Source organism: Saimiri boliviensis, chromosome 8, assembly GCF_048565385.1.
Source record: "Saimiri boliviensis isolate mSaiBol1 chromosome 8, mSaiBol1.pri, whole genome shotgun sequence".
NCBI classification, from domain to species: Eukaryota; Metazoa; Chordata; class Mammalia; order Primates; family Cebidae; genus Saimiri; species Saimiri boliviensis.
In genome coordinates this window covers 103,679,284-103,692,997 of record NC_133456.1, presented here as the reverse complement: position 1 = coordinate 103,692,997, position 13,714 = coordinate 103,679,284, and the positions used below count along the sequence as shown (strand labels likewise).

Here is a 13,714-nt window from a genome sequence, read left to right as displayed (position 1 = left end):
GCGACGCGCAGCGGCTGAGCCGGAGCCCACGCGGCGCGCGCCTCCCGTGAAGAACTTTTCGGCTTGTGTGCTGCTTGTCACTCTCGCTTTCCGACGCGCCTCCCCCTGGCTCGCGCTCCCGGAGCTCCCTCCCCTCCCTCCCCTCCCGGCGGGCGAGGACCTTCCCCGGCGCCCGCGGCTCGATCCCCGCCGCTCTGCGCCCGCTCCGCCCGGCCCCAGCTGCCCCGCGGAGGGCGTCCCTCTCCCCGGAACCGCAGCCGCGCGCCCGCGCCCCCGAGTCCCGGCTCCCGCGCGGCTCGCTTCACCGGATGCTCCGGCCCCGTCCCGCGCACTGAGCGCCTGGCAGCGCGGCACGGAGTCCCGGGGCTCTACTGGGCGCTGCGCCGAGAGCGTGAGCGTCGGGCCCGAGCCCTGGGCGGCCCCCAGAGCCGAACGGAGCGCGGGGAGGCGGGGGCGAGGAGGAGGGGACCCGCCGCCAGGGGCTGGCTGCTTCGCTCCGAGCCGACTTTTCGCCAATGGTCCAAAGCGACATGTCCAAGTCGCCTCCCACAGCGGCGGCGGCGGTGGCGCAGGAGATCCAGATGGAACTGCTGGAGAACGCGGCTCCCGCGGGGGCGCTCGGAGCCGCCGCACAGGTAGCGAGAGCGCGGCGCCTTCTCCTTCCTTTGTGAGCCGCCGGGCAGGGCGCCGACTTCGGGCTCTCCCGGCGACTCTGCTCCGGGGATTTCTAGCCTCGCACCTCCCCGCTGCCTGGGTCTCGTCCGCCACCTCCTCCCCTCGCCGCTTGCCCACCCTCTGCTCCTCTCCTGACGCCGGGGACCCTGCCCCTTTGCGCCTTTTCCTGGCTCTGTCTCGGCTTCCATTTTTCTCTGCTTCGGAAAAGCCAGTGGGGAAGGGCGGGGGAGACCTGCAGGTCCTCCCAGACTTCTCCCGGGCTGCCTCCGCCGGCCCTCCTCGCCCCTTCCCGGGAGAGGCACATGGAGAGACATGAACCAGGCGAGTGGACTGGACCTGCTGAAGATCGTGAGTCCCGGTGGGCGGGAGGGTCCGCTTCCCGCAGCGCTTTCTACAATGCTGACTCTCCTGGCCACGCTCCGAGCCGGGGTGGGCGTGGGTGTGGGGGTGACGGGCTGGAGGTGGGCGAGAGGGGAGTGAATGTGGGGGCGCCCTGCCGGATCCCCCCTTGTCCCCCGAGCTGCCGGACCACGCTGAGCACCTGGGGCTTTATGCCGCTACCGTGACAGCTTCTCCAGTCCTCTCGGGCACCTGCCAAGGTTTGCCTGCCCCACCTCGTGCCTTTCCCTGAATAAGCTAGCAACCTGGGGACGGGAAAGTTTTTATTTTTCCGGCTCCCCTGAAATGTTAGCCACTTCAGGGAGCTCCAGGACCCCCTTTCAATCCGGTGAGTATTCGCGGTTTCTGGAAAAAGTCAGCTTCGCTGCCGCAGGTTGTTGTGAAATCGGAGATGTCAGTTGTAGGCGCTGGGCAGTGACAAGGTGTCTTTTACGTAAGGCTTCGGCAGGTACAGTTTGGATTACACACACCTCCATGTCTCGGCGGTGAGGAGTCGCTCAACTTTTCTCCTATCAGGGAAATGGCTTCAGACTCCTAGCTGCGGGCTGGCTGTTGGCTGGCCGGCCAGTGATGTGAAGAGGTCATGGTTACATTTCAGGCAGCATTTTGGAGAAATGTCTCTTTGCTTAGTGGTATTGGCTTGTTGATTTCAACGCTACATTTGTCCGATTTTAACTTGTGGTAAGATATGTATGTGTGTGTGTACACTTACATATTGATACATAGATACACATACACACTGGAAAGGGCATGTTAGAGTATCATATACTGTAGTAATGGGAGCAGGAGTGTGACAACCTGATAATGTTTTCTTGCTGTTGTTTTGATAGGTGGAAATTGACTGCTGTAGCTATTTTGATACTGTAATCGTGGCAGTTCCAAGTGGCGTTAATAGTCTAGCTTTACTGAACTTTCTTTTACCACTGGGAAATAATTGTGCTAACTTAAAACACATAATCCACTTTAATTTAAGATGGAGAAGAATGTGGAAACCAAGTACTTGTGTAATCAGAAATCTATTAATTTCGTCGTGGTGAAACAGCTAGATTTTAGTCCGCGCTGGGCTGTTGGCTTCACAAGCCAAGTGGGGACATGTAATGAACCAGCTACATTCCCATCTGGCCTCTGCCAGAGGATCTGAATTTTAACCAACAGAGTTTGCATTTGTTCTGGACTCCTGATTTTTATCTAGACGCTTGCCAGGTTAGATAGAATGAAAAAAAATGTACCCAGAGACCTCTGTTATTCTAGGATGAAGGTCTTGAATGCTATCAGTATTTGAGTCCTCCATCAAAGGAAAGGACATTTAGACCCTCATTTGCCTTTGATCTTCCTTGAGGGATATTTTAGAAAAGTTTTTATTCTTATGATAAAAATAGAGTTCCTAAATTCCTGGAGATCAAAGTCAGGGCTCACATAACTGCATTCAGTTAAGAGATTCTAATTTACTTTGTGATTTATGTATAATGATTTAATGTAAGTCAACAAAATATTGTACAGCAGCAATGTGGAAATGATTCTTTTGGAAAGAGACACAGTGTCTGCCTTCAGAGAACTTATATTCCAGTAGCATCAATTAGCATAAATGTTCAGGGGCTGTAAGAGAAGTTCTGACTGTAATCTCAGCACTTTGAGAGGCCAAGGCGGGCATATCATGAGGTTAGGAGATCAGACCAGTCTGACCAACATGGTGAAATCCTGTCTCTACTAAAAATACAGAAATTAGCCAGGCATGGTGGGGCACACCTGTAATCCCAGCGACTCAGGAGGCTGAGGCAGGAGAATCATTTGAATCTGGGAGGCAGAAGTTGCAGTGAGCTGAGATGGTGCTGCTGAACTCCAGCCTGGGGGCCAGAGTCATATTCCATCTCAAAACAAGAAAAAGAAGAAAAGAAAAATATAGAAAAGGGAAGTCCTGACTGGCTTCAAAGGAATAAAGATAATAAACACCCTATTTGGAGGAATCTGTAAGGACTTCATTGATGAGGTGGCATTTGCAAAGAGATTTGAAGGGTGGGTCAGATAACTGAAGGTTTTCGAGAGAGTTGGTAAACAGTCGTACATGAAACAAAGTCCTAGAAGTAAGAAGTCTTACAGTATATATTTATCATTTCTAGTTTGAAAAGAGCATGAAAGGGTCAAGATTGGGCATAGTTAGGTATAAAACTGACAAAGCAATTTGAGGCCACATCTTGGGGACTTGGAGCCTTTAGTGTATTAAGCGACCGGGAACTGTGGAAGGAGTTCAAAAGAGGACCCACGTAACAGCTTATTTGGGAATATTCACTTGGGAATGTTCTGTAAGGTAGTTGGAAGTCTCAGGAGTCCAGAGGTGAAGCTGCCACGAGGCAGAAAGATGTAACAGTTTGGGCCAGAGGTAATAAGGCCTAAGCGAAAAAGAGATGAAAAGATAATGGATATGAAAGGTGTATGTATCAGACATTTCAAAGATCAATTCACAGGAACTAGCAAGTGATGGCATAAATACAGGAGAGAGAGAGAGAGAAAAAAAAAGGGCAGAATGGATTTTGAAAGCAAGTTTAAGAGATACAGCTATTCAACTGCATCAACATTCATCTCCTCGCTTTCTCTGCCTTGCAAAAATGAAAGCAATTTGACTTGAATTTCGTTCATCTCACAGCCATTATTTGAGGGAAACATTGCCTTGTTTATTTTATATCCAATAAATCATGGTATCCTAGGGTTATGTGAAGCTTGGCAAAGCCATCTCTTCCATCTCTCTTTTTAGGCAGAAACAGACCAGCGTAAAAACTGCCTGAGAAAGGAGGCTGGCTCTAGAGCATTCTTTTGTGTGGCACCGAGTAATTCTACTCGGAATTACTAGGCAGTTCTACCTAGAAATGGAGTTGCAATTTACAAATGGAATCTCTACAGCAATCATTGATTTTAAGAATCTTTCTATTTCACTTCTGGATTATATTATTAGATTTGTATGAGGAAAGCAGAAGATGTAGATTTGCGAGCTCTGTGATTATCCTTTTCTGTATAAATCATTCTGCCTAGAGTGATGGAGCACCCTGATACATGCCAGCCCCTTTGCCCCAGTGCATTGCCATATACAAAATGATACATTGCTCGAACTCCTGGTTTTTTGTTTTGTTTTGCTTTTTGAGACTAAGTCTCTTTCTGTCACCCAAGCTGGAGTGCAGTGGCACAATCTCGGCTCAAGGCAACCTCCACCTCCTGGCCTCCGCCTCCTGAATAACTGGGCCTACAGGATCCTGCACCATGCCTAACTAATTTTTTTCTTTTTTCTTTTCTTTCTTTCTTTTTTTTTTTTTTTTTTTTTTTTTGTATTTTTAATAGAGAGAGTTTCACCATATTGGCCAGGCTGGTCTCAAATCCTGACCTCAGGTGATCCACCCACCTCGGCCTCCCACAGTGCTGGGATTAAAGGCGTGAACCACCACACCGGGTCCAAAATGGATACATTCCTTACATGAGAAATGAGTGGCAATCTAACTGCAAATTCTTAAAAGTCCTCATTTAAGAAAATTGCACTGCTTGTTAGGTAACCTGCTGAACAATTTCAGTGTGAACTTGGACACAGTCTACCTCCAAAGATGAGGTGCTCACGGAGGACCCTCCCTCCAAGCTCCAAGTCTGTATTGTTCACTGTGGTAGCCACTGGCCACCTGTGGCTTTTGAGCACTTGAAATGTGACTAGTCTGAACTGATACATGCTGTAAATGTGAAATACCCACCAGATATCAAAGGCTTAAGATGAAGTAAAGAAAATAACACATCTTCATTAGTAAATGTTAAATTGGTGATATGTTGCAATGACCACGTTTTGGATTTGCTAGGTTAAATAAGTGCATTGTTACAATTAATTTCACCTGTTGCTCTTTCCTTTTTAATGTGGCTACTGGAAAATTTCAATGATATATATGGCTCGTATGATATTTCTCTTGGGCAACATTAAAGTATGACACTGGTAATTTCTCCGGGGAATTGAATAGCTCTTGCCTGAAGAGTGGCTGAATGGGAAGCAGGTGACATGGTTGGATAGGTCACAGAAGAGGAAATGGAGTAACAGGAACAGCCTCTCAGCACTCTAGGCCTCAGAGAGATTGTAAGTGGCACCTCCAGTCACACCTGAAACTGAACAGACAGTCACCAGTGGGCCTGTTTGTTTTGCTCTTAGCAACAGGTCCCAGCTGGTCCCACTACAGCTGAGTCTGCCAGATGCTTTTCAAGCTTGTTGTGGTTATACAGCCTGATGATGGCAACATCCTGAATGGCTGGAGCAAGGAGCTTTATCGAAAAAGAGTAGCAGCTGTTTTCTCGTGGCTCTTGAACCAAATCAACACCGTTTTCCTGCAATATTCTTAGGTCCCTGGTACGCATGAGTTTTCTGCAGACTGCAAAGTTGGTCTTCATAGACCCTGAACTTTATGTTTTGCTGAAATCTTCACTGCTCACCACCATCGCTTTCCTCTTGAATGGTATTTTTTTTTTTTTTTTCTGATGTGACATGGGAGAAATTTACAGACATGCCAATCAGAATTTCTGAGTATGTTTCAGAATTTGAAATATATCTGAGTGGTTTGAGGTTTTGTTGTTCTTAAATTCTTACATTTGTTTTCTTTTTGTCTCTCTTGTTATGTGCAGACTCAGTTTATCTGGGGCTGTATTTAATTCCTTCGAATTATATAGCCTTTGCCCTTTGAAGAGAAACTAAGTAAAATATGTATACCTCATAGGGGATGATGATACTCTTCAATTTTGTGACCTGTCTCTATCCTACAGATTGTATAGGTCAAAAACCATGTTACAAACTAATTGTAAGCATACATTGTTACTTTCGCAACCACACAGAGAGAAAACTACTTAATGACATCACTTAAAGGAGCCGGGCTTGTCTTACTGATCTTTCCAAGCCTGGTGGGAGGTAGATTGTGAAGGATGCATGTGCTGTTGTGTGCTGTTCCTGGGCTTCTACCCTCCCTGCCTTTGTTCCTCCTTTCTGGGCCTATAAATCTCTGCTTCCTGGCTTCCTCTTTCCTCCCTCCTCCCACCTCTACCTGCTAGACACCCACCCCCAGCCCCACGAACTCTATTTTTGCAGCTTCCTTGTTCCTTTCTGCTTTTGTGTGAATTGAGCCACATAAAAGGCAACTTATTTTTCTCCTTTTTCTAGGAAGATCGTTGAGCTACTTCTTGCCTAGTGAAGAATTCTAGCCTTAGCTTACTCACACTAAGCTAGTGGTAAATGAGGAGATTTGATATATGATTTCTCTCTGGATCATTTTGGCTTTGTTTGTTTTGGGCCATAAGATGAGGAAACTCTGGAAATTTAAAGGGATAAACATCAGTGAACACAAACTGAGAGAGATGAAGACAAATTTTGTTGTTGTTGTTTTGTTTTGTATTTGAGACGGTGTCTTGCTCAGCAGCCCAGGCTGGAGTGCAGTGGTCCAATCGTGGCTCACTGTAACCTCCACCTCCTGGTTCAGGCAACTCTCCTGCCTCAGCCTCCGGAGTAGCTGGGATTACAGGCACCTGCCCCCACACCTGGCTAATTTTTTTCTATTTTTAGTAGAGACCGGGTTTCACCATGTTGCCCAGGCCGGTCTTGAACTCCTGATCTCAAATGATCTGTTTGCCTCGGCCTCCCAAAGTGCTGGGATTACAGATGTGAGCCATAGTGCTCAGCCTATTTTTAAGCATCAGTATTATGCTCATGGGAAGTAATCTGTAGATAGAAGAACTGTCACAATAATCATCCAAGCACAGAAGCCACATTATTCTTCAGTTTGTCCCCACGGCGGCCAAGACAACTTTGTGTGCATGGCGGAAATCTCCAGTTAACTGACAACTCCTATAAGTAATTATTCCTGTCTCCTTCAATTATACAGAAATTAGGTCTTAATTACCGGTGACAAGGTGAACATTTATTTGCTGATTTTTAAGACTGGAGTCCATTTTTAAGTTATTTAGTGCCAAGGCAGATAGATATTCTTTCACTCTAAGCTGATATTAACATCATGATGAATTTGGAATGTCTTTTTTAATAAGTCATTACTATATTTTTGGAAATTTCTTAAAGAATTTTTTTCTCTAGTTTCTGCAATTTTAGCTTGATGTTTTGAAACAACTAAAGGAATATAAATAAAAGGGATATGGGGTTTTTTTTTTTCTTTTTACTATGGTGACATAATTTGTTTTTATGAAGCTTTATATAGGTAATAGCAATGAGTGGAAATTAGTGACTTTTGGGACTCTTTCAAGAAGGATGTAGAGACCTGTGTGTGTGAGGGAGAATCTGGAGGTAACACCATGTGCTGTGGCCAGATCTCCTCGCCTGCCTCACCTTTTCTTTGAACAACCCGGGCTGCACTCAGGATTGACTGTTTCAGATATTGGGTGTTCATATATTTGATGTTGGTAAAACATATTTAGAAAAACTATTTTTCACCAAAGTAGCTGCATTTGAAGTAGCAAATTAAAACAACTCCGTACACACACACACACACACACACACACACACACACACACATATTTTCAAATTTAGTCAACTAAATATTAGAACACTTAATCTTACCTGTCTTTTTCATTTGGGAGAGGTTTGGCCTTCACTTTTTTCCCGCCTGAATGCCTTCAGCAGGAGTAGTCTAGTTCTTATTTTCTAGGATTTCAAGTAAATGAAAAACAAATCTTTCAAGCAACTGAAAAACAAATCTTTCAAACAAGTTGGACTTAATTTTAATTACACATTAGATTAAAAGAAACTTAATTTTGTAATGGCAGGTTGAATTTTCACTAACATTTTTAAAGGTATATAAAAATGGATTAAGCTTTCCAAAGATGCTTTAAATGTGTGTGTTTTTAAATTCTGATGATTATTTTTTTAAAAAACTGGTTGATAAATAGTCACTCTACAGTTTGAAAAATATTTTTAGTTGAGAAAGTACTGTGGAAATTAGCAAAATTGCAGAATAGAGATATAATTAAGCATATATATTTATTTTAGCTTTTAGCAAAGATCAAACATGATAGAGATTTGCTCTAACACTCTTAAGGCATGAATAAATGAATAATTTAAATAAATCACCCGTTATAAATTCAAGTAATCGAAGGACAATTTTTTTTTTCTCAAAACTGTCACCAGCATGCCAGCAATTCAGTGTGCCATAGTTGTTTAGTGTGTAAACTATCTTAGTACAGTTGAAAACTGTAGTAATTTCATTACATTTACTTTGCATAGGTAGCTAAGTATGCCCGAAATAGCGTTTATGAACAGAATTCCCAGGGGCCTGGAAAAATTAATGTGAACTTTTAAATGTGTCCAACTTCTTGCAGAGAACAACCACCTCCTCTGGGACTGAATGTCTTCAACATTGTGTGACCATCACAGTGCCTGTTGTACAATTGTGAGCAACCACAAAAAAGCTTACACATCCAAGATGCTGAACATTGAAACATATTCATCACTAAAATGCTAAAATAAAAGGACAATATAATTGCAAAGATACTCTTTTCTGTTCAGTTAAAAATGGTACTGGCTGGGCATGGTAGCTCTCTCCTGTAATCCCACCACTTTCGGAGGCTGAGGTGGGAGGTTTGCCTAAAGCCATGGGTTCAAGACCAGCCTGGGCAACAGAGTGAGACCCTGTCTCTACAAAAAATAAAAAATTAGCCAAGCATGGCAGTGTGTGCCTGTAGTTCCAGTTACTTGGGAGGCCAAGATGGGAGGATTGCTTGAGCCCAGGGCATGTGGGGGGTGTCAAGGCTGCAGTGAGCCATGATCATGTCACTGCATTCCAGCCTGGGTGACAGCACAAGACACGGTCTCAAAAAAGAAATGGGTTAAGATTCTATTTTGTCTTTGTTCTCCAAGATAATATATGTTCCTCCTGAGGATAAATGGTGAATTTAACACAGATTGCCCCTACACCTGCAAAGAAACATGTTAGCCTTAAAAATACTTGTAAGGTAATAGGTATTTTTGCATATGGGTTAATATAAATTTAAAAGAAAATTTTAAAGAGATTTTCATACTTTATTTTAGCCTTCTTAGGATTTAGAAAAATGCAACTGTCCAAACCTTTACATAATAATTGAAAAAGAAAAAAACGTGGTTAAAAGAATGTTATTTTTCAACAGTTTACTGAACAATGTTTACATAAGTAAGAAGAATAAGCTGTTAAATGAGGAGAACCTTGTATATTACATTACAAAAGCCCAGCCTAGCTTTCTTGCCTTTTATGAAGTTGAGAGTTAATTAAATGTCATGGAAACACGTTTGTATTACATCAATCCCTTAGATTCTCTGAAGAGAACAAACATATATAAGAAAATTTTTTGCTTTAAGATTATACCACCCTTTCTGATTGCAAATTCACCTAAATTACTCATAACACAAATGTTTGTTATAGATTTCAGTTTGCCTAAGTGCTACATATATTACGCTTCTAAGATACTTTAATGAAAACCATATGAATAGAGAAAGCATAACCAAATAGCATTTTCAGAACGTGAATGGGATGATTTTAAAAATAAATGTTGTAAATTCTGATAATCTAATGAAGTCTCCATGAGCCTAATGATTCTCAGCATGTTGTACACTTTAGCCCGGTTTGTCCCTATATGTTCTAAGCGCTATACGGGTATCTCTTTTTATATATTACTTTGAGTCATTATCATTTATTAGGTCTTATGCTAAATGCTATAAATGCATTATTCCATTTCATGCTTAGTCCTGTGAAGTATGATTTCATCTAATACTTAACCCCATTTCAAAGATGAAAAGACTGATGCTTGAAAAAGTTAAGAAATTTGCAGGCCGGGCGCGGTGGCTCAAGCCTGTAATCCCAGCACTTTGGGAGGCCGAGGCGGGTGGATCACGAGGTCAAGAGATCGAGACCATCCTGGTCAACATGGTGAAACCCCGTCTCTACTAAAAATACGAAAAATTAGCTGGGCATGGTGGCGTGTGCCTGTAATCCCAGTTACTCAGGAGGCTGAGGCAGGAGAATTGCCTGAACCCAGGAGGCGGAGGTTGCGGTGAGCCGAGATCGCGCCATTGCACTCCAGCCTGAGTAACCAGAGCGAAACTCCGTCTCAAAAAAAAAAAAAAAAAAAAAAGAAATTTGCTCAAGATTTGCTGTAGGCAGAATTCCAAGCTGTGTGCTGCATTTAACTCTGAACCATTGCTAAGCTATGGTTCATTTCTATTTTAATGTTTAATATTTGCACGTAACTGTATTTGTGCTTAGAGTTAAATAATGGATAGTTTATTTTTAGAGTTCTGAATGTAAACTATAAATAGAGGAAAAGCAAGTTCATTTTTAGATGTTTGCGCTTGATCCAATCCTGTTATTCAAACAAATCATCTTACCTTTAACTTCCTGTTTTAAATGCTTATTTTTAAATGCTTTTTCATTACAGGCTTTTGCCTCTCGCCTGCTAACATATTTATAACAGATAACAGACATTGTTTTAATTCACTAGTTACTGAATTCTTTGGCTAGAAAACTCTCCTCCCCGGCCAGGTGTGGTGGCTCAGTCCCGTAATCCCAGCACTTCGGGAGGCCGAGGTGGGCACATCACCTGAGGTCAGGAGTTTAAGACCACCCTGACCAACATGGAAAAACCCCATTTCTACTAAAAATAAAAAATTAGCCAGATATGGGGGTGCATGCCTGTAATCCCAGTTACTCAGGAGTCTGAGGCAGGAGAATCACTGGAACCCAGGAGGCGGAGGTTGCAGTGAGCTCAGATCGTGCCATTGCACTCCAGCCTGGACCACAACCAAGTGAAACTCCGTCTCAAAAAAAAAAAAAAAAAAAAAAGAAAGAAAACTCTTTTCCCGCATAATCGCTGACTAGAAATAGATTTGTGAAATCCCACCAGTATTACCTTTAGAATGATGCCTACGTCATGGCAATGTATTACTTGTTTTTGGTCTTGGACATTTTCTATGACTAGACCTGTATTCCTGTTAAAGGGTCTCATAATAATCTTATTTGTCTTTTTCTCTTTTTCTTTTTGTAGTCATATGGAAAAGGAGCCAGAAGGAAAAACAGATTTAAAGGATCTGATGGAAGCACGTCATCTGACACTACCTCAAATAGTTTCGTTCGCCAGGTAAGACAGCCTGAAGGTCATGGTTTTGATAAGTATCTTAAAGTGACCTTAGATTTTTAAAAGTGGTTTTTCGCTCTTTTCCTTAAGATTTCTATAGCCTGATTGTACTTACTTGTAATTGAAGTGAAAGTGGTTCTGTTTAATGTCATAATTAAAATGTTTTAATTTCAAGTGAGACTAAGTAATAATTACAGTCTTTCCTGACAAGCTGAGGAAAGATAAGTTGAGAATTCGTTACAGAGGATTTCTTTGAAACCGAGTGAGAGAAATCCAGCAGAAATGATTGTGGGTTTGAGCCTTTTGCTGCTGCTGCTGTTGTTTTTGTTTAGTGGGACAGAGAGCTCGTGGTGTGTCCGTATCCCGACCTGTGAAATACTAGGCTTTCCCTCGTCGAGTTTTCTTCTTCTCACTTTGGGCTTAAATTGAAAAAGGAAAAAGTGTTCCTAGTCTTGAAATGGTTGAGGCTACTGAGGTTAAATAGAACATACGGTATCACTGAGACATAATTTAAACCATTTCTGCCTTTGGAGACACAGCCTTCATCTCAATTAACATGTAGTATATTCCTGCCAAGCAGCCTGGAGCAGTCCACTAAACAGACAGTGCCAGGCTCCCCAACATATAAACATGCTTATATATGGTAACAGAAAGGAATTCCATGACCAGAGGAAGAGCACAGAGGCAGCTGGACCTCTGAGGGTTGTGGTTATGTGTTGAGAACGAAGTCTCATCAGGAACGAGTGAGCTCGTGTCTTCCTCTAACTCCTCTCGGTGGAGTGGAAAGCAGGGGAGGAGCGTGCTGCAGAGAACCCGCTCTTGGGGTTCGGGGATGCCCAGTGTCTGACCAGTGCTCTCATAGACCATCTGTTGTCAGTGACAGCTCCCTCCCAGAACAGTGGTTGTGAACTGGATGAACTGCCATGTATCATTTGGATGCCACTTTCCCCAGTGCTGCTTGGGTCCATCATCATGGCCATAGATTCCACCCAGCCCCCTGTTTGTGTGGGAGGTGGGTCTTCTATAAATCCTTTATGACCTTTTGGGTTTTGTAGGAGACGGTTACACTTCACTGGCTTTCTTCCCTTGTTGGCCCCTTATGGTATTCCTCAGGTGCCTCCCTCAAGTTTCCTTCCTGCAGTTTGCTGCGGTTGAACTTGAACTTTAGCTTGTCTACCTGCAGCATTGGTGGGAATTTTGATCTTGGCTGGTTGCTGCCTCTTTGCGCCGTCCTTAAACAGACAAAGGATGATCTGTCCCCAGCCACCAGTACCCCCTTGCAACATTTGAGTATGCCAGTGATACCTCCAAGTAACTTGGCAACTAGAAAAAAGTTGGTTCTGGTCCATGCCAATTGGGAATTGTTGTGGTTGCAGGAAGTGAGAGAAAGAGTTGGGTAAGAAGGAGCAAAGAAAGAAAAAAGATGAAGCCAAGTGAGGCCCAGCCCTAGAGCTATGTTCTAATGGTGTCAGCAGGAGCTGGGAAGGCTGTCAGAGGAGCGGAAGGTGTATGCGTTGGCCTGATGTTATCGTGGGCAGAATCCAGGCATCATGGTCCCGCTGATGAAGGGAAGGCCTTGGGACATAGTGACTTGGGTGAGTCAGTTGAAGGAAAGTTACCCAATGCCTTTTCCATTTCAAGCGTGCATATTTATTCTGCCTCTGAGACAAGGAGATTGAACCTGGAGAACAAGAGTTAGAATCTGCAACTCTGAGTCATCATATCAAGGCTGAACATTGCAGGACCTGAAACAGAAAAAAAAAACCTAGCTCCTTAATGTGCATAGTGCTGCAGCAAAGCAGCAAATAATGCCAAGCCGCTTGTTGAAATTACATGGAAATGAAGACTGATATGTTTCAAGTAAGCAAGACACAATGAATAGAAATGCATAGTATAGAACCTATTATTACTCATTAAACCCTGTAGAAATGCCACTTAAAGGCAATCGCTGGACCCCAATTTCAAATCGTATCTTGACTGTGAATTCCTTTTTCGTGGAGTTTCAAGAACTCAATTCACACATCAAGGAGGCATTACCATACTGTGTATAAGTTAGCTGGAATGTGTTTTTCTTCATGGTAACTTTATTTGTGTTCTTAGTAATGTATGTAGGCTTATAACACCATTATAAGTGATAACAAGAGCTGTTAAACGATTTAATGTACATTTAGATATATATTGCCAGAACATACATGAGCATGTAAGAAGGCAAAACCAAATTTATCCCGAAGGGTAAATATAAAAGTCTGTTTCCTAGAATATCAATAGGACGAGGTGTTTGCTATGGCATAGAGTTTGGGTTAATGATTACACAGGCATATCAGCAGAACCCCTCAAATATCAGCTTGTGTCTGTTACAAAAGGAAAACTAGTATCTTTGGAAAGAGTTTTGAGTAAAAAATTTTATTTCTCCTTTGGTAATTTAATTTCTGTTTTGTTAAAGCAGCATTCCCATTTTGCTGTCATTTGAAAATAACTAAAAGCTACCATAAGATGGCCAGATATTTAATATAAATGGTTCCTGGAGTGT

General features: G+C 43.0%; 1 protein-coding gene across 4 annotated transcripts in view; it reads left to right on the top strand.

Moving 5' to 3' along the window:
• Nucleotides 1-445: 445 nt before the first annotated feature.
• Nucleotides 446-13,714, top strand: part of CACNB2 (calcium voltage-gated channel auxiliary subunit beta 2) — a 399,597-nt gene continuing 386,328 nt past the window's right edge. For 2 of the 4 annotated variants that reach the window (XM_010341201.3, XM_003930650.4), the window contains exons 1-2: nt 447-635; nt 11,095-11,187. In XM_010341201.3, coding sequence (XP_010339503.1) covers nt 516-635; nt 11,095-11,187 — 213 coding nt within the window. In that variant the 5' untranslated portion in view covers nt 447-515. The other 2 variants (XM_003930654.4, XM_003930652.4) reach the window with 2 other exon arrangements.